The sequence below is a fragment of the Lytechinus pictus genome, chromosome 11 (genome assembly GCF_037042905.1).
Source record: "Lytechinus pictus isolate F3 Inbred chromosome 11, Lp3.0, whole genome shotgun sequence".
Lineage (NCBI taxonomy): Eukaryota > Metazoa > Echinodermata > Echinoidea > Temnopleuroida > Toxopneustidae > Lytechinus > Lytechinus pictus.
This window is the reverse complement of record NC_087255.1, coordinates 30,064,642-30,086,687: the sequence shown is the minus strand read 5'-3', so window position 1 is coordinate 30,086,687 and position 22,046 is coordinate 30,064,642. Positions and strand designations below refer to the sequence as shown.

General features: G+C 37.7%; 1 protein-coding gene across 3 annotated transcripts in view; it reads left to right on the top strand.

Moving 5' to 3' along the window:
* LOC129271155 (uncharacterized) overlaps positions 1 to 22,046 on the top strand; it is a 68,267-nt gene that overhangs the window by 36,855 nt on the left and 9,366 nt on the right. For 2 of the 3 annotated variants that reach the window (XR_010295029.1, XM_064106308.1), the window contains exon 2: positions 18,626 to 21,475. Coding sequence is in view for 1 of the 3 variants with exons in the window: in XM_064106308.1 (XP_063962378.1) it covers positions 18,626 to 21,475 (2,850 nt within the window). In the remaining 2 variants the exon portion in view is untranslated. Of the gene's footprint in view, positions 1 to 17,055; positions 17,151 to 18,625; positions 21,476 to 22,046 lie in introns of those variants that run through there. The other variant, XR_010295030.1, reaches the window with a different exon arrangement.

The following is a 22,046-nucleotide window of genomic DNA, read 5'->3' as shown; positions in this document are numbered from 1 at the left end:
CCTTTCTCTTTTTATACTGTTATTTCTTCCATTGCCTTCCTTTTCTCTATATGTTTTTCTTTCTATCTTTTATTTGCATCTGATAATGTATTTTCTCAACCTATCCTTCTCTATCTCTTTCTCCCTGTTTACGTGTCTCCCTCTTTCTCTCACATGCACACAGTGTGTGTTTATATATTTTACGTGTCGTTTTCTCTTCTCTCTTAAGCTCTCTACTTTTTTTTTTCTCTCTCTCTCTCTCACCAAGACTGTATGTATCTGCCATTTACTGTCTCTCCCACTCTGTCTCCTGTTCTCTTTATTTCATGAGATGCGACTAATGGAGATCGTCCATGATGTTGCCATGACCCAGATGTTTTTCTCATCATTCAAAAAAAAAATCTTGATCTCTCTGTTTTGCCAAGAATAGATTGATTGCTACGTGGCTACGCGGTAGTATATATATTAATCATGGATGAATTACTAGGTGGTCTGGATTTCAAATTAAAGACAATTGTAATTTGATTATCACTATTAATCATTAGATAGTTGTTAACACATTCACAGGAAATATGTTTTTACCATTTTACAACTCCTGATGATTAACAAGCCAATATGTACATTTCTTTTTGTAAATAAATGTTACATGTATATTTATCTATAGTAGATGTTGACCTACTGTGTGTGAAATAAGCTGACAGATCCTGTTTGTTAATAGATCAAAAATGCTGACACTCCAAATATGATTCTTTAAAACAGGTTTGGCATTTTAGAAATAAAAAACCCTGGGCCGTCTCTACATGTTGTTCTGAAAGCATTGTCTAAAATGCCTGGTAGGAGATTCTCCTGTATACTATAAGTTGCCTCAATTTTGATTCTTTATTTCTATATTTGTTTCATAGCTCTCTCTTTCCATATCTCTCACTATCTCTGTGTCATCATACTCTGTCTCTCTGTTCCTTTATACTACTCTGCCCCTCTCTCTCTAGGTGGTTTCAGACCGCCTCGAAGTTCGCCAGTTCCAGGTATTCTCTGATCGGGAAATTTACCCCGATCAGAAAATACCAGGTATTTTGGCGGTCTGAAAGCAAACTACGCGTAATATCCCCGAAAGAAAATACCCGATAAATAGTAGGTACTTGGCGAAATTACGAGAACTTTCGCGGGGATTTTTCCAAGGTCGTGGGTATTTTGGCGGTCTGAAAGCAAATTACGGGAACTTTTAGCCCAGCGTGTCGTTGGGTGCGGCGCCGTGCATGGGTTGCTGCTGGGCTAGTGATTTTGAATTTCGCGCCTTGCTGCTTATCAGACCATACTGCGCATGCTCGTAACTTCAGGAACTTATCCCGAAGGGTATGTTTCAGGGCGGTGTGAATGCAGGAATAATTAATGGGTATTTTTCAGCCTAAAAAAGTTCTCGTAATTTAACGGGGATTCTTGTGATCGAGGCGGTTTGAAACCACCTTCTTTGTCTTTGTCTCTGTCTCTTTCTGTCTCTCCCCTATGAAATTGATATGAGAGGGTGTTTTACACCCTGCTTGTGATGTATTACTCTGTTTACAAATCACTTATCCCATCTGGAGGGCTATCAGCGCACCCTCTGAGATGTCAACACCCTTAAATCCGATCCCCATAGAGAGATTTTCTCACCATAAAGATGAAATACTATACCCCCCTATCTCTAGCTCAGAGATTTCTTGGATGTTGGTGTCCAGGTTTAGGAGTTCAAAACCTTCAAGTTCAAGTCTTCTTGTGAAAATCGTTTGCTTTCACACTTGTAAAATACCTGGTGCGAAATCAAAATACTTCCTTGAAGAAATGCTAGCAAATTTGTAGGTATTTTGCAAGGATCTTTTGGGGATTACCATACATGTAAGTTCGCAGGGGTGATTAAGTTTGAAACTATTGATGTTTGCCCAGCTCTTTTAAGTACTAAAGTATTGCACTCTTACGAGCTACGAGAGCTGTGTGTGGTTCTTACATGTTTTGCATAAAATAAATCTCAGATATTTTGAAGTATGAACGTACATGTAGTCTTGCAATTTACAAGGGAAAGGTGGCTCAGTGGTAGAGATGCCCAGCAGCCTTATAAACGAGAGATTTTGGGTTCGATCCCTGGCCGAGTCATACCAAAAAGACTTAACAATGGGACCTTCTGCCATATGGCCAGGTACTCGGCATATTACTATAGTAAAGGAATTATCAGGGCCCGCTGGAAGGCCAGCTAATAAAGCTGAAGTGGCTAACTATGGGATATCATTATTTTTTTCTTACATTTTTAGGGTATATTGGTATTATTCCTGATTGGGCAAATGTCAAAAGTCTTTATTGGTCGGGTAGTGTCCAGTCCCTTATGTACTGATGTTGACCATCAAAATGTCAGTCATATTGGTGGTGAACTTTGTTACTTCCTCTAGTACATAATATGTCAAATCCCAGGACAGCATGTAAAATGTCATGTTTGGAGGCGAAAGATCTTTGAATTTGAGCCAAAGAAGATTTTAGCAATTGTCTTTTTTTACAGCAAAAGGATTAAACTTTTGACATGTCTGTCCTTACTAGTTTAGAAGCATGGACACTCTTTTTTACAGTTAAATTAAATACCAAGAAAAGCTTGAGTGTGGCTTACATGTTTGTCGTGTTATTGTCCGGTGATATAAAATGTTATAAAATCTGAAATATTCAAAGAGTGTTGTAATTTTTTTCTCCATCAAACTTGATCAGTTTTAAAAGAAAAATAGTGTACATGCACTTGTTCTGTATGATATAGGTCTCCCCTTTTATTTCTTTTGATACTAACATGAGCTCTCTGGACTATCCTGCTCGGCGTTTGGGGAATTAAGGCTGCGTTTATGCGACCTCAAGCCAGAATCATGATTTGAATCATGATTTGAATCATGATTCAAAACACAAACATGAATCACAATATCACAGAATCAGCGTTTAGACGACCTTCATTCCAATGCTGTTTCTCCTCAGATTCGGGCCAATCCAGTGCGCATCACTAGTGCGCAGTTTGACAGAGGAAGTTTTTCGCACGTGTTTCGGCTCTCGAAAATTCTTTTGCTTCCATCAGAATTCAGTCTATACCTCATTTTGTTTACTTCTATCATAAAGGGTCCATATGCTTCTATTCATCTTGTTAGCTTATCCAAAATGGTGTTCGGAAGTGAATTTCAGCGTAGATCCAATTTGATATTGATACTGTATACTCAACAACAACTGAGATCATTGTCTGTCCAGTTAATTCATTTACTAGAACTTGAAGTTGAAGACATGACCAAAAAATGAAAAGTAGTGGACGATGCGATGACCAACACAGAACTTGAACATGACAAGAAATGAATAGTCATGTACATACAATGAGCATATAGAGCGCCTAGAGCTTGGCAAGAGTCAAACCGAAAGTAGCCCGACACAACAGTGAGGTCATATAATCATGATTGTAATCACGATATCGTTTATTCGAACATTTTCGTACGTGATTCTGCAGAAACGTCTTTCCAAACGCCCCTTTTTTCGTGTTTCATGTTTGTGATTCTAATCATGATTATATTCAATTTCGACTAAACGCAATCGTGATTCTGCAGAATCATGATTTGAATCATGATTCAAATCATGATTCTAGGGTAAAAAAGTGGCGGATAAACGCACCCTTAGATAGGCCTTACAGCAAACTCTACTTTGATTGTATTACAATCATCATTTCTCATACACTTTGAGGCAGTTTTTTTCCCAATTTCAACATACATGTAATCCTACAGCCAGAATGTATACCTTTAAGACCTGTTGAAGTTCAACCTCTTAACCATTGGTCTAAGGGAAGGAGCTTGGAGTACAGCTGCCAAATTTCCCGGAGGCCTTGTCTAAAAGAAGATCATCGCTACTAAATGATTCATAATTACTTGGTATGTTTCTGCTTTACCATACCAAGCCTGGTATTCCACAGGGGCGGACAAGGTTCTCAAAACTTTTTCACTTAATACGCAACCACAGCTTAATTTGGCATGAATCATACAAGTTTGTGCCATCAATTTTGAACTTCTGAACGTTTCCACTTTGCATGGATTATGAATTTTTAAAGGAGATAAAAGTCGTTCATATTTTGTTCTTTGATTTAAAAGAATTAAAAAAAGAAGAAATTACTAAAGACTGAATATTTTATTTTTTCGGGATAGGTTTTTTTTTTTGGGGGGGGGCAGGGGCAATGCAAAGTACTTTTGGTATAATCAATAGTTGGGATTATTGTTGATTAGTTTTCTCATTTACAAGTTTCTGAACATATCAGCAATTGATACTCAATAATGTTTTGATATTGAGCGAAAGTTGTGACGTTAGATCATTCATTTCAAAAGTGTTCCTTTTTAAGCAAACGGATTACATTTGAAAATTGGAATTTGACGCTGAATGTGCAGATGAATATTTTGATAAAGATATTTTTAATGAAATAATGAATTTAGAACTAGTCTTGTAGCCGGTGGAGTGAAAAGGAACTTTTCAATTCTATATCTTGAGCAGTATCTCAATCTACACTGTGATATCATTTTTTCTAGCTGTAGGATGAAAAGATTATTTGAATTTAATTTGTAATCCTATGAATTTTTGGTCAGCTTCAACGTTTTGAAGTCATTCTTGTGAGGCATTTTAAATGTTGAGGAAGAGCTCGGCCAAGAACTTCCGAGATATTTTTTTAATTTCATAAACCATGACATGTATGGCTATTGGTTTTAAGAAATTTGAAAGGTCACAATTTTTAGAATCTCCAAGATATATCTTTCAGCTTGTAGGTTACTGAAATAACAAAAATGAGGATGGTTGCAATTTGAAGGTTTTGACTGGATAGAAGTAGATTTGAAGATGTATAAACTTGCAGTTTGCCTCCAAAATTTGAAAAATAACCTTTGCCAAATGAAAAAGAAACCCTAACTTGCTATCTGTGTGAATCCAAAATGTAATTTGACAGGTAATAGGTCTAAGAATGTACTTTGGGTATAGGAAATATATTTTATTCCCATTTTCATTGATTTAAATTTTAATAATTGATTGCATTGCTCGACAGAGTGTCTTGTTTGGAATTCATCCTTTGTTTTTTTCAATAACAGCAGTTAGCATGCCACTTCTAATGAAACTTTAAAATAATCCCACAGGCTCTTCTTTGCTGATATTGGAAGGTTTTGGGCTAGTGATTAAAAGTCAAGGTGAATGCATGCTCTCTTCATCAGGCGAGTTTCCTGCGCCGGTTCGCTTGATGAATGAGCGTCGTGTCTGATGACGCCAGCGATCACCAAGATAGCAATCGGCGGAATGGATATAAGCATGAAGAGGTCACAGACATATGTTTTGAAGATTACATGTCATGGGAGGACATTTTTTTTTCTTTCTGTTTTATTATCCCCCTCTAGACTGTGTTTTCTGATTTTAAAAACTTTATCAATTGCTATAGCTACCAAAATTATTAACCCAAAGACTTGGGTGCTAATGAAATTCCAACTTTTATATATTTTTTTGTTTTATCATGTTTTTCTGCCATTACCATGCTTTGGTGATCACATGTTTGTAGCAAAGTAGATATTTGCTCAAACTTTTTGGAAGGTTAAGTTTCAAGTAAGGTATTCTAGGCATGCATATCAGTATTTCCTCATTTAACAATATATTTGATTTGAGCTTTCTGCAAAGTGTATAATGGATGAATGTTTTAATTTGAAGGAATCACGGATCCCTCATGATATAAAAAGATTTTTAAAGATTAAATGGGATCACAAAAAATAAAATATGGGGGCATCATGGTCTAGTGGTCAAGGCTCTCGGCTTTCAGTCTGATGGACGTGGGTTTGATTCCCAGCTATGGCGTGTTTTTCTTCAGCAAGAAATTTACCCACATTGTGCTGCACTCAACCAGGTGAGGTAAATGGGTACCGGAAGGAAATAATTCCTCAAAAAGCTGTGAGCACCGGAATAGGTAGACTAGCTTAGTCAAGGTACATGTGATATAGGAGGCCCTTGATCACCTAACCATGTGGATACTTGCATAATACAAATCCTATATATTAATTATTTATATATTACACCATTCAGATTATTCCATCAACATAGTTCACATATCAAAAGGTGGTGCCTCCTTGATTAATGCCTGAAATATGTGCAAACAACATTAATGAGCAATACAAGGAAATGTAAGTGCAGATCACTAAAATAAAAAATGAAAGCAAAATCCACAAAGCCTGCTTTGCTTGGCAAGGTATGATCTCCATAGCATTCACAATTAGCTGCAAATGGTTGAGGATCCATTATGTGAATACCAGCAGGGCAGTTATTGAGTTATTTAACCATCGGGGAGTTAATTGCAAAATGGACGCCCCTGCCAAAATAGTTGGCATTCCGAGCATTGTAGATGCCTTGTTAAGACATCAGCATCACCGCCTGCGCATTGACAAAGGAAATTGTCTCAATTTGGTGCGGCGGATGTTACAAAAGTTATTTTAGAGATGAGCTTAATATTATGTTGATGTGAGCACTCATTCTGGTCTCTGAATTATGTGTTTTTTTCTTCATGATTTTGTAAGCCTTTGATTGAAATATGTGGCATTACCTAGATTTTCCTGCTGCCTCTTACTGCCTTTCAATGCATTAATTCTGTCGACTTATGTCATTTAATGTTATATATATCAAAAGTTGAAATCCTAACTGTCAAGGTAAGAGGTTCTTTCCATCAATCAAAGAGCTTTATCTTGCAACACACTTGTATCAAATATTTTCTCTGTAAAACCTTTATTAAACTCTGTGTCCTTTCTACTTTTCCATTTTCCCCATTCTTTTTTCCTTTTTATGCTCATTAGAAGCGAGTAAATGATCCCTTTAATGTGTATATCATAGAAAGGAAGCATTAACTTGTGGCTTGTTTCCACTTTGTCAAATATGTGTGTGGAATGCCTCCAGTGAATTACAATTAAATCCCAACTAATACTTTTGTTAATGAGAAAGAGTGGGCCCACAGCAGATTTAGAATTGAATTTCCAGAATTTGATGGAAACCTTGACATTCTAACAACTTACATTCCTAATAAGGCTTTATATAGATTGCGATGGCGAAGGGGATAGGGTATTAAACCTCCCAGCCTCTCTTGAATCCAACTCGGCATATTACATATCGTCGGCGGTCATCCGAACCATCATATCACTCATACGATGGTGCAAACCCATTTCAGAGAAAATTGACTGTAAGTTTACTATAATTTTCACACTTAGTTCCCCAGCCTTACAACATATTCATTGCTTGAAAATACATAGTTGGAAAGACGAAGACAATTGCTTGACATTGGTATCCATATTTGTACACAAAACCAAGGAATGGAGAAAATATTGCAAAAGAGCCACATGCTTGTAATTTCGGTTTGAGTGGCTTAGATTTTCCCTGTACAAAAACGCTATAGGGAAAAAGCGATACTTCGTTTTGACTGAACGTGATTTCAATGCGCTCGATCAGTCAGAGCGTCATATCGCTTTTTCACATGCAAGTCAATGCAGTCCCGATACAACGGTTTGGCTGACCCCGTGCATTAAAATCGCGGTCAGTTAAAACATTGTATCACTCTGTTGCTCTGCTACAGTACACGTTTCCAATGGGATTTGTGCATTTTATCAAAAATTTGTATGACATCGCCGTGAAAATCCCCTCATATCTCAGAAACTGAAATGAATTGCATCATCCTAGAAATTTAGTTATGAGTAGAATAGGATTTGTACTTTCATTTTCTGCAAAAATCCCAAAATCAATTTTTTTTTGACCAAAATTGACTGATACGACGGTTAGGATGAACACCGACGATATGTTAACTTGACTATTCAATCGAGTCGGATGCATACTCGTTGCCTTTAATAAGAGTTCATGTATAGATTCTGTGTTTGGTAAACTGATTGCAGGGGAGATAATTAAAACTTGAGAAGAAGCCTTCACAATAGGCGGTGCTGCACCATCCCGAGTTTGCTCAATCTCAAGACTTTAGCCCGATCGGCCCTCTTTGCGATTAATCTCGAGATTCAAGAAACCCCGTCTCCACCATCGCAAGAAGTGCGATTCCTGCTCGAGCGAGGCATCGATGCATTATGGTCTGACATCGTGAATAAATAATCCCTAGTGCGTCTGCACCTACGAATTAGCGCGATAATTTGTAAAATAGCGCGCTATTTTGCAAATAATCCCAAGTTGACTTGGGATTGCAATCTCAAGATTAATCCTACGAACTAGCGCGATAATTGCATCTCCATTGCAAATAATCTCGAGATTGTTCAGATCGGGATAATTTGCCGGATCAGAAATAGTGCGCTAATTTGAAAACTCGGGATGGTGCAGATGGCCCTATTGTCCATGCTGGTCATTGCACTGAATCAGTTATCAGGGAGGGTGATGATAATGATCCTTTTTTTAAATTTAGTTTTTTGTGTACATTATCAAACAAATGGACCATTATAGAATTGTGAAATTCATTTATCATTCCATACCGTATTTCACTTTGTCATTTTGTCTGCCCTATTTGCCATCAGAATCTGGAGTTCTTCACCTTCAGTTAATACAAATGGAAATAAAAGACGGAAATTAAAAAAGAATTTGCCCCCTTTTACCGAGTATATAAAGATACTTGTATTAGTAAGGAGACATGAGTTTGGGATTTGTAGACACATTAAGCCACAGACTTTACTATTCCTGAGCACATTCATGTAATCTCGTTCAAGAAACATGATTTTTCTAAAGTTCCCTCGTCTTGTTAATTGCCGATATCCTCCTCCACCTTAAATCCATTTTGTTATTTTTAGTCGATGCTTTATCCAAAGTCATCCCCATGCATAAAAAAGCACGTAGGGGCGTATAGGATCTTGAAATGCGGATCTTATGGCTTAGGCTGAAAAATCGGGGTACTCGTTGCGGAGACACAAAGCTCGGGGTCTATCAGTAACGGGTGATTATATTTGACCTGATTGGAGGTGATGAAATCAAAGGCAGATGTGTTTCCTTGAGGTTCTTTCCCCATGTTTTCCCCTTGAAGATCCGATTCCCTCTGAAGAGAGAATCCCCTTGTAGAACATGCTCTCTGTTCTGTGATACTCATCTATCAAAGCAGGGATTAACTCTTGTATTTTCCTCTCTAATCCCGGGATCAGTGTTCGGCCAATCCAGCCTGTCATTAACAAATTTGATTTCTTTGTTTCACTTTTGTGATCAAGTAGTATTTAATGAGAATCTCTAGCAAAGGCCTATGGCTGGAAGACTGAAGTTCAGTCGCCAACTTGGTGTATACTGACTCAGTAATCACCAGTTCATGCTTTTTCTCGTGAGGAAAGATGTTCTGTGGCAATTCTTCACTGCTATCTTGGTATTAATATCTTATATTTCCATATAAAATATTCAAAATTTGTTATTCAAATACACCCCCACTAAAGCATAAGTTTGAATATGCTTCACATATAATTTTGCCAAGAGAGAATCTTGGGTGTCAAATGTTAAATGTAGTCTGCAGGCACAGACCCTGATTGAAACTTTGATCAAGAAGTGGGTCTTCACAAATTAGAGAAGGGTTTGAACAACAGACTAGTTTACACGTACACACGAAAGAGAAGATACAAATGTCATTTGGACCTATACATGTAGTAGCTCTTCTTTTTAATTGTCTTCTAAAATAATAATGATGATAAGGATGATAATGATGATAATTTGATGGATTATATTGATTCTAGCAATAATAATGATTTTCAATTCTCACACAGAAGATCGTTGGGCTTTGACGGCGGTATCACTATTACCATAAAGCTGTTATTTTTCAATAAAAAATTACCTCATTAGTCATATACATTTATATCACATTATTTGATATCAAGTCAAATATTTTTAAGAGGTCAAATGCAAGGAGGTTAAGTCCAGGGGGAACTAAAAATCCTGAAAGTTGTGCCAGAAATGTCATAAATTTGGCGATATCCTGTAAAGTGATATTGGTCATTTCCTGTGACATAGCCACGATAGCTGTCTGTAATATGAATCAGGTGACATATATCACAGTTGATGATGTAAGCTGTTATGTCAGCACTATATTCTTTAATCACAGTTGGTCAGGAATAAGAGGCCGTCCCAACATCAATATTGTTGTTCTGGAATATTAGTAATGATTTTGGCTGTCAAGTAGTTTTAGAAGCTGTTCGGGTTACCTAGGGGCAAACAAAAAGAAGAAATTTCAACATCAATATTATTCTTCTGGAATATTAGTAATGACTTTGGCTGTCAAGGAGTTTTAGAAGCTGTTGGGGTTACCTAGGGGCAAAAAAAGAGAAGAAATTTCATTCCGATTTCCCCCTTGATGTGTTTTCCAAAGCCTCTATTCACACAAGAAAGTTTAATGGATTAACTTTGGATGGCCATTATTTCCCAATTCTCCAGTTTGTATAAGCTTGATTTAGCCCTTCTGTTGTAAATGGTCAAATAAATCATTTTCTTTTGATTAGTTGTGGTTTGAACGTAACAGATGCTGATAGAGTAGCAGTAAGACACTTATCTGTGGTTCTTAACAGTATTCTCTTTTACACCACAGATTTAGAAGGTGGTAGATATGGCCATGTAAACACAGCTGTTGAGTCCTTGATTGTGGAACTTGGGATGAAATTGCTGTTTCTGTTCACCAATTTTCGACAAAGACTTTTTAGTTGTTCTTTGTCATTTGATGGGCAGTTGTCAGTACATTTACTCTGTTCTTGAGTCCTTTGAATGCCATTGAGCGAAAACTCCCTCATAACAAATCAAGACAGACAGACAGAAATGGAGACAGACGGATGATTCTAAGATGGGGACGGGAAGGTGAATCTATAGTATTTATCCATTGATTTACAAGGGAATCTTGAGTCTATCCCACAATTCCCTGGGATGTACGATTTGTGTAACATTTCCTGTCGACCAACAGTCTGACACTGCATAATACAAATCCAACGCTGTAATCGCTGTCATGCGTAGCTGTCTACCAGTGAAATCTTACAGCTTTCTTTTGTTTGTAGCTAATATTACTTTAATATCAGGTATTTATCCTACATGTAACTCTGTTTCCTTCTAATATCGATCCTTGAGATCCAAGGTGCCACCTTTACTTTTCTCAAACCTGCTCATGCTTTCTTAAAAACATCCAGAATTATTCCAGATATTTGACCCAACTTTCATTCCAAAGTTATGTGCTCTTGTGATAATTGAAGGTCCCTTTTGTCATATTATAAACATAATTTTGTCCCCTACCAAACCTGATCATCATATTATAATGAAAACAATTATGAATTGAACTTGATATCATTTTCCCCTCATAATGATGTAATTTTTTTCCACTCATTTGAACTCATATTCGTTAGCAGTTGGAGTCCATTTGTCTTTTTTTTTGTGGTATTGGATTTTCATTTCCTTAATGGAAGTTTTTTTTAAAGTATCCCTTGCATACATCCCCAACCATGATCATCTTTGCAAAAACTAAGAAAAAAATTGACCTTTGTGTTTATCTGAAAATAGAGGTTTGAGCAGTGTATTTCTTTTGTCACTTAGTATCCATGGCAATACCTTCTACATTACTTGGGTATGTGGATACACTTCCACTATTGGAAAAAAAAAGAGTGCGGTTTGGCCGTTGGACGTCATTTCATCAAGCAAATATCCCTGTAACGACCTTGACAATAGTCCAGCATTCAAGATTGGCATTACCCTATTTGAACAAGCGAGGGAGCTAGAGGAATGGGGGTATGCAATGTATGAGGAGAGCGTGGAGGTTGGAATCGGAAGTGTTTGATTTTCGACAATTGTGTCATGGTATTTGATTTCTAGGCTAACTTGGCAATTAGCTCAATCTGTCGTTGGCAGTGGAATAAAAATATTGATGTGGTTTTGCTTTGTAATTGTTGGGTTGAGGTTGAAAATTCTTTAGTGCAGAAATTATTTCATATGACTTGGAACCCTGGCTCCTACGCTAAAAAATTAAGCTCAATGATCAAGAAATAGGATCTTTTGTACAATTTTGTATGTAAGGAGGTGGATTTAGCTACTGTGTGTACATGTTTAGGCTCCCATTTTTTACATTTATTGCAAATGAGTAAACACTTTGGTTAAGATGGGGGAGATATTGTTTGATTAATTGCTATCAATAAATGCAGTAGCTGTTTTATTGATATTTTTGTGAGTACTGTATGCAGGAAAAACCACTTCCTCCTTTTTATAATAGAGGTGCGAAATGTGTTTGTCACATGATAATGAATCATAATTTGATCTCGCAATACAAGTTAGTGTGCAGAAGGGCTTGAATATGATTTGTCCTAATATGATAATTTTTGTTTTAATTTTTATCTTTTTACTTTTCATCTCTGAGTGTAAACAGATATAATTGATCATTTCTTTAAAAGGATCAAGATAGATTCAAATTCAGGGTTTTCCTTGTCAATGTTAATATATTTTATAAGGGGCCCTGTCTTACCCCATGCTAAAGTTAAACTAGAGACTTGGAAATTGATTATTTTTTTCCATGATAGGTGCTTCACATATTTTAGTTACAGAAATGCCAATATGTAAAAATGACAAATAATGACATGAAGGGCCAGCTGGAAGAGGGGCCGATATCAACTACAATGGCTACCCTGGATAATGTCATCATTTTCATTTGAACTTCATGTGTTTTCTAGGAATTAAAAAAAATCTCCAGGGCTCACATCTCCTGTCTGGTTACATTTCACCGTTGTATATAGCCTATAATTTTGTTTGGAGTACTTTATTAGTCACATTATATCATAGAATCAAAATTTGTTTGTCAGTAAACTGTAACATATACATGTCCCCCGAGATCTATCGGATGGGGGAAGGTGGGATATTTTGAGCTATTTCCCTCTTCGGTGTTATATAGTTTTTCTTATCTGATCAAGACACCAAGATCAAGGGATCGGACAGGTGTTCTGGTCCTCATTATGAACTGCAATGTCAAGGGTGTCTGGTGAGGAAGTTTGGGAGTTCAGGTCTTTGACCTTTGCAAGGGGCTTTTTGGCTTCTACATGTACCGCAAGCAGCAAGGGGTAAACATTATTTTTAAGGGAGGTAAGAGGAGTTCTCTTATGTTAATGCAAGAATACCTTAATAACTCAGCATCTTCATGTACATTTAATCACACTTTAAGGGGCTTCAGTTTTGGTTTGAGGTAACTACGAAGGGCATTCCAGAAGGTGTTCAGTCAGAAAGTGTGTGGCCTGAAATAGACCTCTGTACTAAAGTGTTAGTCTCGTTACTCACACCTTTTGATCAAACAATTGAAATATTTAATAAAGAAGTTTGGTCTAAATTATGTTGGCTGTTTGCTTTTTATTGGAAAATTAGAAAGCATATCATGAAACAAATAGTTTCTCAGTTTCTCAGTGATTCTCACCAAGGAGTTGTAGGCGGAACCCCAGGTGAAGTGGTCCTGCTGCACCCCCAATCAGTTATATCGTGAGGAGAGACCTGTGGGTCATAGTGATTCAGTTCACTTTTTGCTTCCCAGGCACAGGTGACACCAAACAAATGATATTAATAGTAAGCTACTGAAATCCTTGTATCTGATTGGCTCAGAATAAATTAGTCAGTGAAAAATCACTATTTGCTTCACGAAACACTCCCTAGGAATGGGTCAAGGTATACTACCTGTTTAGCCCATGATATATAAATGTAAGAAAACACTAAAAATTGATGAATTTTAAGACTACATGGGCAGTTAACAATTTAAGGTGACCTTCTTTTCCCATTGAAATCAAACTTAAATAGGGGGATAATTACACAGAGATTCAAAATCTAGGTAAAGAATCTGAGTAAACGTCAATATATCTTAGTCATTATTGAGACCCCTTGTAAAGTCTGAGATATGACAGCAGGCAAATGAAACCACTTTGGTTTCTGTTGGATTAAGAATAGTGAAGCCCAGAAACCCAGGTATTGACTCATCATCCGGGGGTGGGGGGATTTCCTAGTTTTTTTTTCTCTCTCAATTTCTTGACTCTATTTTGTTGCCAAACTGCAAAATTTTATTATACAGCTGTTTAAAACCAGTCAGCAATGAGTTTAATTAACTGTCAAACTCTGATCAAATACATACAGAAGGCCTATATGGCAGATTAAGTATCTACTGCACAAATAGTGTTAGAGGTGTGTTATTGATTGTCCACCAAAAGCACTTTATAATGGATATGTTTTAGATTAAATTATGATTTCCATAAAAGTTCAGCATATTAATTATGAATGAGTAATAAGATCTTACATACGTAAATGTTGATTATGAAATTGCTATAAATGAAATTGGAAATTCTCTGACAAATGGCCCCGTATTATGTTGTTAGGCAATACTCAACTTATCCACATGTAGACCTATGGCTTTCAGCAGTTCGTATTCCTGGTATTCTGTCCCCTTTATTCTGTCAGTCTAGTCTTACACAATGACTTGCTCAATTGCTAATCACACTAATCTAGTTGATACCACTCCCTAGCAGTGTTAGACCTTAAACCACGTCCCGTTTAGCACTCTCGATCAAGAGCTAGTTTGCAGGTGCAAAATTTTTTTTTGCTAGAGCATTCTATCATGGTCTGATTTTTTTAGACTACGAGAGAGGAATCAGGGTTGCGTACCATAAACCTGAACTGATACAGCAAGGTGAAACTTGTGCATAGTCTTCTTTTATAACCCACTTGTTGATATAAATGCCAATTACATGTAGGGTCTGTGCTTGTTGACTAATCAAGATTGGAGACAAGGGTCTGTTCAGAATATCTGATTTACAAATATCTGATTTACAAATATTTATCAAAAGAAAGTATAACGAATCATATCTGAAAATGAATCCACATTTTTTCTGGAAACATTGTAGGGAGATGTAGAGAAAGGTATTATTATGCAAAAATGGTTCAATAATTTCACTTTGAACTAAAATATGGTCCAATTTTAGAAGTTTGAATCCTGATGGCATCCAGGTCAGGCAGTCAAGCTGAAGTAAATGTGCTTTTGAGAACATTATTTGAAGTCTATATCCTATGTGGCAATGATGTTGGATTCCTGTCTTATTTCCACCTGCCACTTTGTGGTTGGGAAACTTCCTCTATTCTTGGGTTTTAGAAAAATTTTAAATTATATTTTTTTCCTACAATTTATTTTAACTTTTTGTCCAGGACTTGTCATAGTCTTATATGGTAGTTACCACTTGATTGGCCAATATTACAGGTCACAGGTTGGATCCATTGTCAGAAAAAACCCCTCAATGTTAAAAAAATGTATTCTTGAAAGTTTCTTTATTTGGCAATCAGAACTGCATTATCAAAACTAATCTAAGGTTACTAGCATAGATGAAACAGAAACTAATTGAATAATTTTTTTAAAGAAAATTGTTTGCGTGCATTTTGCAGGAACTGTGAGATCATGAAAAGAATGACTGATATATCTTTAAGAAGAAAAGGAATATATAGATGACAAAGTGATGATAACTGAATATCTGAATCATTATATCACTTCAAGATAATAATAAGAGCGGAAGCCCTCAGTTCATACCCTTGATTGTCAACCGATCACCGTTAAAAAATATCATTGCTATTTTTGTCATTGCAATTTACTATGTCTTGGCAAGATCATGAATTGTTTCATATTTTCATTACTATTTCTTGGCAGTAGCATTCAATACTTCCTGATAGATACCGTTATTACACATGGAAAACTATAGTTATGCAGTCTTTTATTGCATTAATATATTGAGAGGAGAAAAAGAGCAAGTCACTTGGGTCTATTTCCGAATGTTTCAGGCAATATCCTTTGTTTAATGAAACAATTCATGAATCACGTGTAACACGATTTTTGTCAACGGGGTGAAGTTTGAGAGAATTTTGACTTGGCGTGTGTATGATGTTGTGGATGAACTAAGAATAGGTTTAGTAATTACATTGGTCTGGTTTTGAATGAGGAATCATTGTTTCTTTGAAGTTATAAATAGTCTTATTGACACATGTGGGTGTACTATGAAAAAACAAGTGACCACAGATGTCGATAGTGATTGCATGAAGTATTGAATCACCATAAGATTCACAAATGTTGCTTTAGCCAGTGGCATACATCTCGTTGCTTGGATCAAGAGAGATGTGGTATTGTGGTTGCACTGGGCACCTTGAGGGAGGGGTGGGGCCAACAGAAAAGGCCCCAAGAACACTGAAATTTTGAATCCTTATTTTCATTATTTAATGCAAAAAAAAACAAAGCAGCCTCTGCCTCAGACATGAAAAGTTGGAAAGGGACATGAGATGGTGCTATTTACCATAGATACGCCATAGGCTTGAGACACGTTGCTGTCATTTTCAATCATTATGTGTCTTGTGTCAATTATTTTACTGCATTATTGACTATAAAGGTAAATGCTAGTTTTGGTAACGATATCAAAATGAGTTCGTACAGAATTCAATGAAATGACCACCAAAGTGTCTGTTTGTATAAATAAAACGCATGTGCCAAAGGATTCTGGAAGAAATTGTGTAATTGCTGAGAAATTAGCAAATAAGCACAGGATTCGGGTAGAGCGTCGGGCCCGACGCTCAAAGCAATAATTATACACTGTCCCACGTGCGCTTATCTGTGTTGGGGAAGTTCAGTCTGAACATTTTTCAGCGTAGATTTCAAGATTTCACAAAGTTCAGTTTATGTAACTGTACCAGATCTAGATCCTCGATGATATACTGACAATTAAGCCTGGTTTTACAGACTTTCTCATGAATTTCAGTGTTTACTGCAACTACTGGAATTTCTCTTTAATTATATGCCTATTGAAATTCATGATTTGATTTCAAGAAGGATTGAAAGATGGTTTGGAGGGGGGGGGGGGCTCTGCTGATATAATCTATGACATCAATACCGGCAGTTCAGATTATATTCTTAGCTCGATAATTGAGATTCTATGGAAGTAAAACCACAAATCAATTGCACACCATGTTATAGGAGGGTAAATTGAAAGTGCCCTACAATTAGGAAAATGACAATATTCATCAAACATGTCATTTCCTCTTTTAATTGATTTTGATACTACCCTGTAGGTCCAGTCTCCTCTGTGACGCTTAACAACCCTCAAGTTCAGGAACCTAGTCCGATTCCCAAGACTGTCCTAACATTTCATTAATGTCCCGAGGCAAGTTATCCCTAGGTTTCACCCTCTAGGCTTAACTTGGTGAACATCCTAAAGAACTTAGGCGATTCCTTCCAGAATCCTGTTGAGTCCCAGAAGACACTTGACCGAAGTGACAATGTGACACACCCCTCACCCTGCGATCCCATAAAATTGTCAAACTACATGATGAGAAGGGAAAGATTCAAGTTATTTAAATTTTGTATGATATCCCCATGAGTATGTCCTTCACTTATTCAAGTTCTTCTATCTTGTCACTATGGTTGTCAGAGTGTCATTATGGTCAGCTTGAAGAGTTGAATCAGAAGTATTTACATAGAACTTGAGGAACTATCACAATAATCTAAGAACTATAAAACCCCCTGGGACATGTATTATGGGGTTGATAATTTTATTTCATAGCGATGCTTCCAATTATAAATACATGTCACTTGTCAATGAGAGTGGAGTGAGTTTCTCTCTCCTGTTTAGTGGTTAGATGGTTTAGAGGGCTTCTTCAATGAGTTCCTTTCCCAGGTCCTCCAAGGACTCGCTTCATCCGCTTCACCCTGACCTAGATGACTTCAGTATCTGTTCTCTAGGCCAGCATTCTGATTTTCTTTAACGACTTTATAAGGATTTAAGTTCTAACATTCAACTTCCATTAAAGAGAATGACTTAACAGGAACTTTGAGAAGGGTACATCCTCATTAGCCTTGGTGAGATTTGGTTGTCAGACTGATCAGCACTTCTTGAAATGTTTCTCCAATCTCTTGAGTCAAGTCATTAAAAAGCTCAAACTGCAGCGCTTTTGACAAATGAAAACTTTAAATATGTCCTCTCCAGAAAACAGTATTTCTCTTTGTATCAAAATACATGTACCAGACTATTTCATAAAGATGGCTTCTGCAAGTTGATAATTCCAATTGGAATTAACAATTTGCAGAATATATGTTCATGAAAAAGCCTGGTATTATACGAAACAGACTTTTTTATAGGCTTGCAACCATGAAATAATCTAGTATGTCTCAATTTGCCTCAAAACTTCTGACATTGCAGGCTTACCAAATCTGTGGCTAATGGTGGTAGGGCTTCATGACTCTTCCTTGTATGTTACAGTTCGTCACATACCTCTGCGTTTTGTTTCATAGTGAATCATTCCTCATGGGGATGCAGTTCCTATGAATTTACTCTTTATTTTGTTGATATCGCCATGACAACATGTGACTTGTCTTTCTTCTATGGTGGTATACAGCCCCGTTGAGGTTAATAAAGGTCAAGTAAGGTCACAAAAGGTTATCATGTGAGATCAATGCCATTTATGTATTAGTGGTACAGGCTTTTATTGAATTAAAATCATTAAATTCCTTTTGTTTCTCTTGACTAAGTATCCATATTAGCCAGTTTGTAATATATTTTTTAGTAGCGCACTCACAATTGCATGTACTTCAAGAGCAATATTGTCATCTTTTCTCTTTTCTTTTGTATCATTTACCCAGATACCAGACGTCCCCAAATTTGAGGAGGGCAAATCATCAAGTAGCGAGAAAGGCGCTAGCACATCTGCAGTCATGGAGGAAGCAGCCACTGCAGATCCCCAAGTATATTCCAACGGGACCGACACCATGGATGTTGCTGACCACGACGACATCTTTGACATGAATGCGAGTGCAGAGGTCACTCAGACGGACGACGAATTCGAGAACAATGAGCGATTGATGGAGGAAGAGGATGCAGTAACAAAGAAAGAATTTGTCGAGGTGGAAGACATTTTTCAGAATGACAACAGCATAATCCACACCAATGATACCGGACATGAAAAGATGGACAAAGGGAAAGATGAAGTAGAAGATATCTTTGGAGATGACCTCCATACTCAGGAGGAGGAGGAGCATGATTATGAACCTATATTTACAGCAGACGCAAGGGAAGAAGAACCTGTCATAAAAATTACAGATGTAGATACCGAGAGTACCGAACCTGAGGTCGTTTTGGAACCCAAGGGGAATTTGGACAATGCGGCGGATACGTCTGAGCTTGATGCAGACTTGCCCTTTCCTGATATGCCCCGGAAAAGTGATATTTCCCTCGATTGGGAGGATGTTGTAGAGGAGGAGCAAAAAAGGGATCAGTCCTCAGCACCTACTTCGCCATCCACAGACACTGAAGCACCTGCTGCCCCCGTGGCAGAGCAGGAAGACGAAATAGACGAGGGAGAAGTGGCCAAATTTGTGGAGAAAATTTTGATCAGTTCAATGAATGAAGTGTCTAGTCAAGCAGAGGAGGAGGGAGAAAGCCAAAATGAAAGTTGTGTTGAGGTTCAAATCAGTGAGCCTGCTTTAGAAACCCCTGAGACCACGGTTGAGTCAGACAATGTTCTTTCCCTGGAGACTGGGCCAGAGAAGGTTGATGTTGATGTTGTCGATGAGCCAGCTGAAAAAGAGGACTTCTCAGTCAGCATTAAATCTCCAGCCAGTGTGCATCCTGATATCAATGGACTTGCTAAAGATGAAGCTGAGAATGATAAAGAAGTAGAAATCCAAACTGCTGTTCCTGTGTGTGCAGTGGAAGTAGCAAAGGAAGTGGAAGATGAAGTGAAAGACAGTCCAGTGAAGGATATTAAAGAAACTCCAAGTGCAAGCTCAAATTTTGTTGACAGTCCGGATGTAGGGGTATCAAGAACATTTGATAAGACCAAAGAGCTTACGAAAACACCAGACTCTTTGGTTACTGAAGAGAGCAAACCAGAGGTTGAGGTTACCAAGAGCATGGAGTCAAGTGAAGGTCGACAACGCAAGATGTCTGTTCCGAAACCAAGGGATCTAAGGAAAGACTTGACGGGAGCCAGACCCAGCTTTTTTGGGTCAGGCACATCTGGCCCAAAGCCCTTTCTGTCTAATACGCTACCTAGGGTAAGTGTCCTTCCCAAAATCAGCACATCCTACCAACGTAAGTCACCAACGTCACCGTTGTCTCTATCTGGGAATTACTCCAGCTTTGACAGTGGTTTACAAGAACTACCAACAGTTGCAGGACCAGATTTGACCAAGGATGACACAAAAGTCATTAAAGAACTTGATACCATTGAACTTCCTCTTATTGAAACACTGTCAAAACCAACATCATCAAATGCAGCAACTTTATCAACAGATAAAGTAGATCCCATTGTCCCAACAAAAGAGACCAAGGTGGAATCTGGTCCCATGGCACCTGTCTATGCACACAAAGGTGCAGGGAAGGATCCAATTATCTTGGATGGTACATCTCCTGAAGAACTTGAAGCAATCTTTGCCAAAGACCCAGAGGAAGACAAAACAAAGAAAAGCATGGGAAAGGACGATGTCATGGCATCAACACGAGTCAGGAAGGTATCCAGAACAACATGGAAAGGTCAAGATGAGTTCCAGAAGTCTATTGACAAGTCTTCCATTACCCTTGATAAGCCGCAAGCTGCCAGCTTAAAGAGATACGAGGAACGGAAGAAGCAACGAATCGATGCATTTTCAGGAAAAGTCAGAGCCCGAGAAGATTCTACATCAGAGGCTGAATCTGAAGGAAGTCAGTCATCGCATAGTGGCCCCAAAATGCCAGATGTTGTCCAGTCAGGGGGAAAAGTCTCCAGTAATGGAAATCCAGAGTCAGAAATAGTAGCACCCAAGCTGAACATGAAATCTGTTCGTTCACTCTGGGAGCAAAAGGCTGCGGAAGTAGAGCAACGCAGACGTTCTCTACAAACCAAGAGTCGTCCAGTATCCCAAGGAGAAAGATCTAGACCATCCCAATCAAAGAGTATCAACAAGTCTTGTGATGCTCTGGACAACCTAGATGACAGCATTGAAGGCAGCACAACCTACTCATATGATGGAACTTCTGATGATGGTTCTACCAAGAGGGAAAGTTTGATTGAAAGGGATCTTCGTCTACACAAAGAACGTACCCTGGATATTTCAAAAGACAGGGATCGTCTACGATCGGAATCCACCTCCTCAAGAGATGAGAGTCAGCAGTCGGAGACGTCGGAGAGTCTGGACGATCAGGCTGTGGACATCGTCCGTGATACCGAGCTAAGAAGAGACTCTGATGATGGAAGGTCATCACCGAGTCAAAGCAGCGGGTATATGTCGGGTCGTTCCACTCCGTCAACTCCTGCAGGAGATGACATCCTGAAGGTCAAAACAGGAAAGTCCTCAGGAAAGACTCCTGAGCTGAAGATGTCATTGTCACCCACCGATCCAGAGGCCAGCTCTAACTACAAGGAGTACCAGAAAGCTCTTAGGGGTTCCAAGGCAGATGGGAAGTTCTCCAAGAGTGCAACCTTCCCAAGGAGGATGGAAAACTATGACAAAGAGGTACATTGTATTCCCTAGCTTTATATTTCTGTGTCTTAAACCTATTCTTTCATCTATATGCTGTAGACATTCTTCATCTTGCATGTAAACTAAAAGTTTTCATACTTGTGTGAAGCAATAATTAGCATTTATATTTTGTCTATGTTAACCATTCCATTTATTTTCAGTACATTAATGCCATTGATTATTTCATTACATTAATTAATACTAAATACAATCAAGAGAAAAAGTTGGGGGGTTTCCAAGAGAGACAGTTCAAAGTTAATGTATACTTTCTTGATAGTCAGTATGGTGGCAACTATTATATGCTTTACTCTATAATAAAATTTGTATCACTATTGCTTTATATTATGGATTTATTTCATTTTTGTTTTCATTTGAAAATAGACATGCATGCACATAAGTTTATTATCCCATCTGTTGCCATTGTTTCATGCTTGTATTGTGCATCTATTTAACTGATTAGCCCCTAACAATCATACCAGAATGGACAACTGTCAAATTAAAAAGTGTATTTTCAACTATAAAGGAGGAGGTGAGAAGATCTTTTTAATTTTTTTCTGGGTAACTT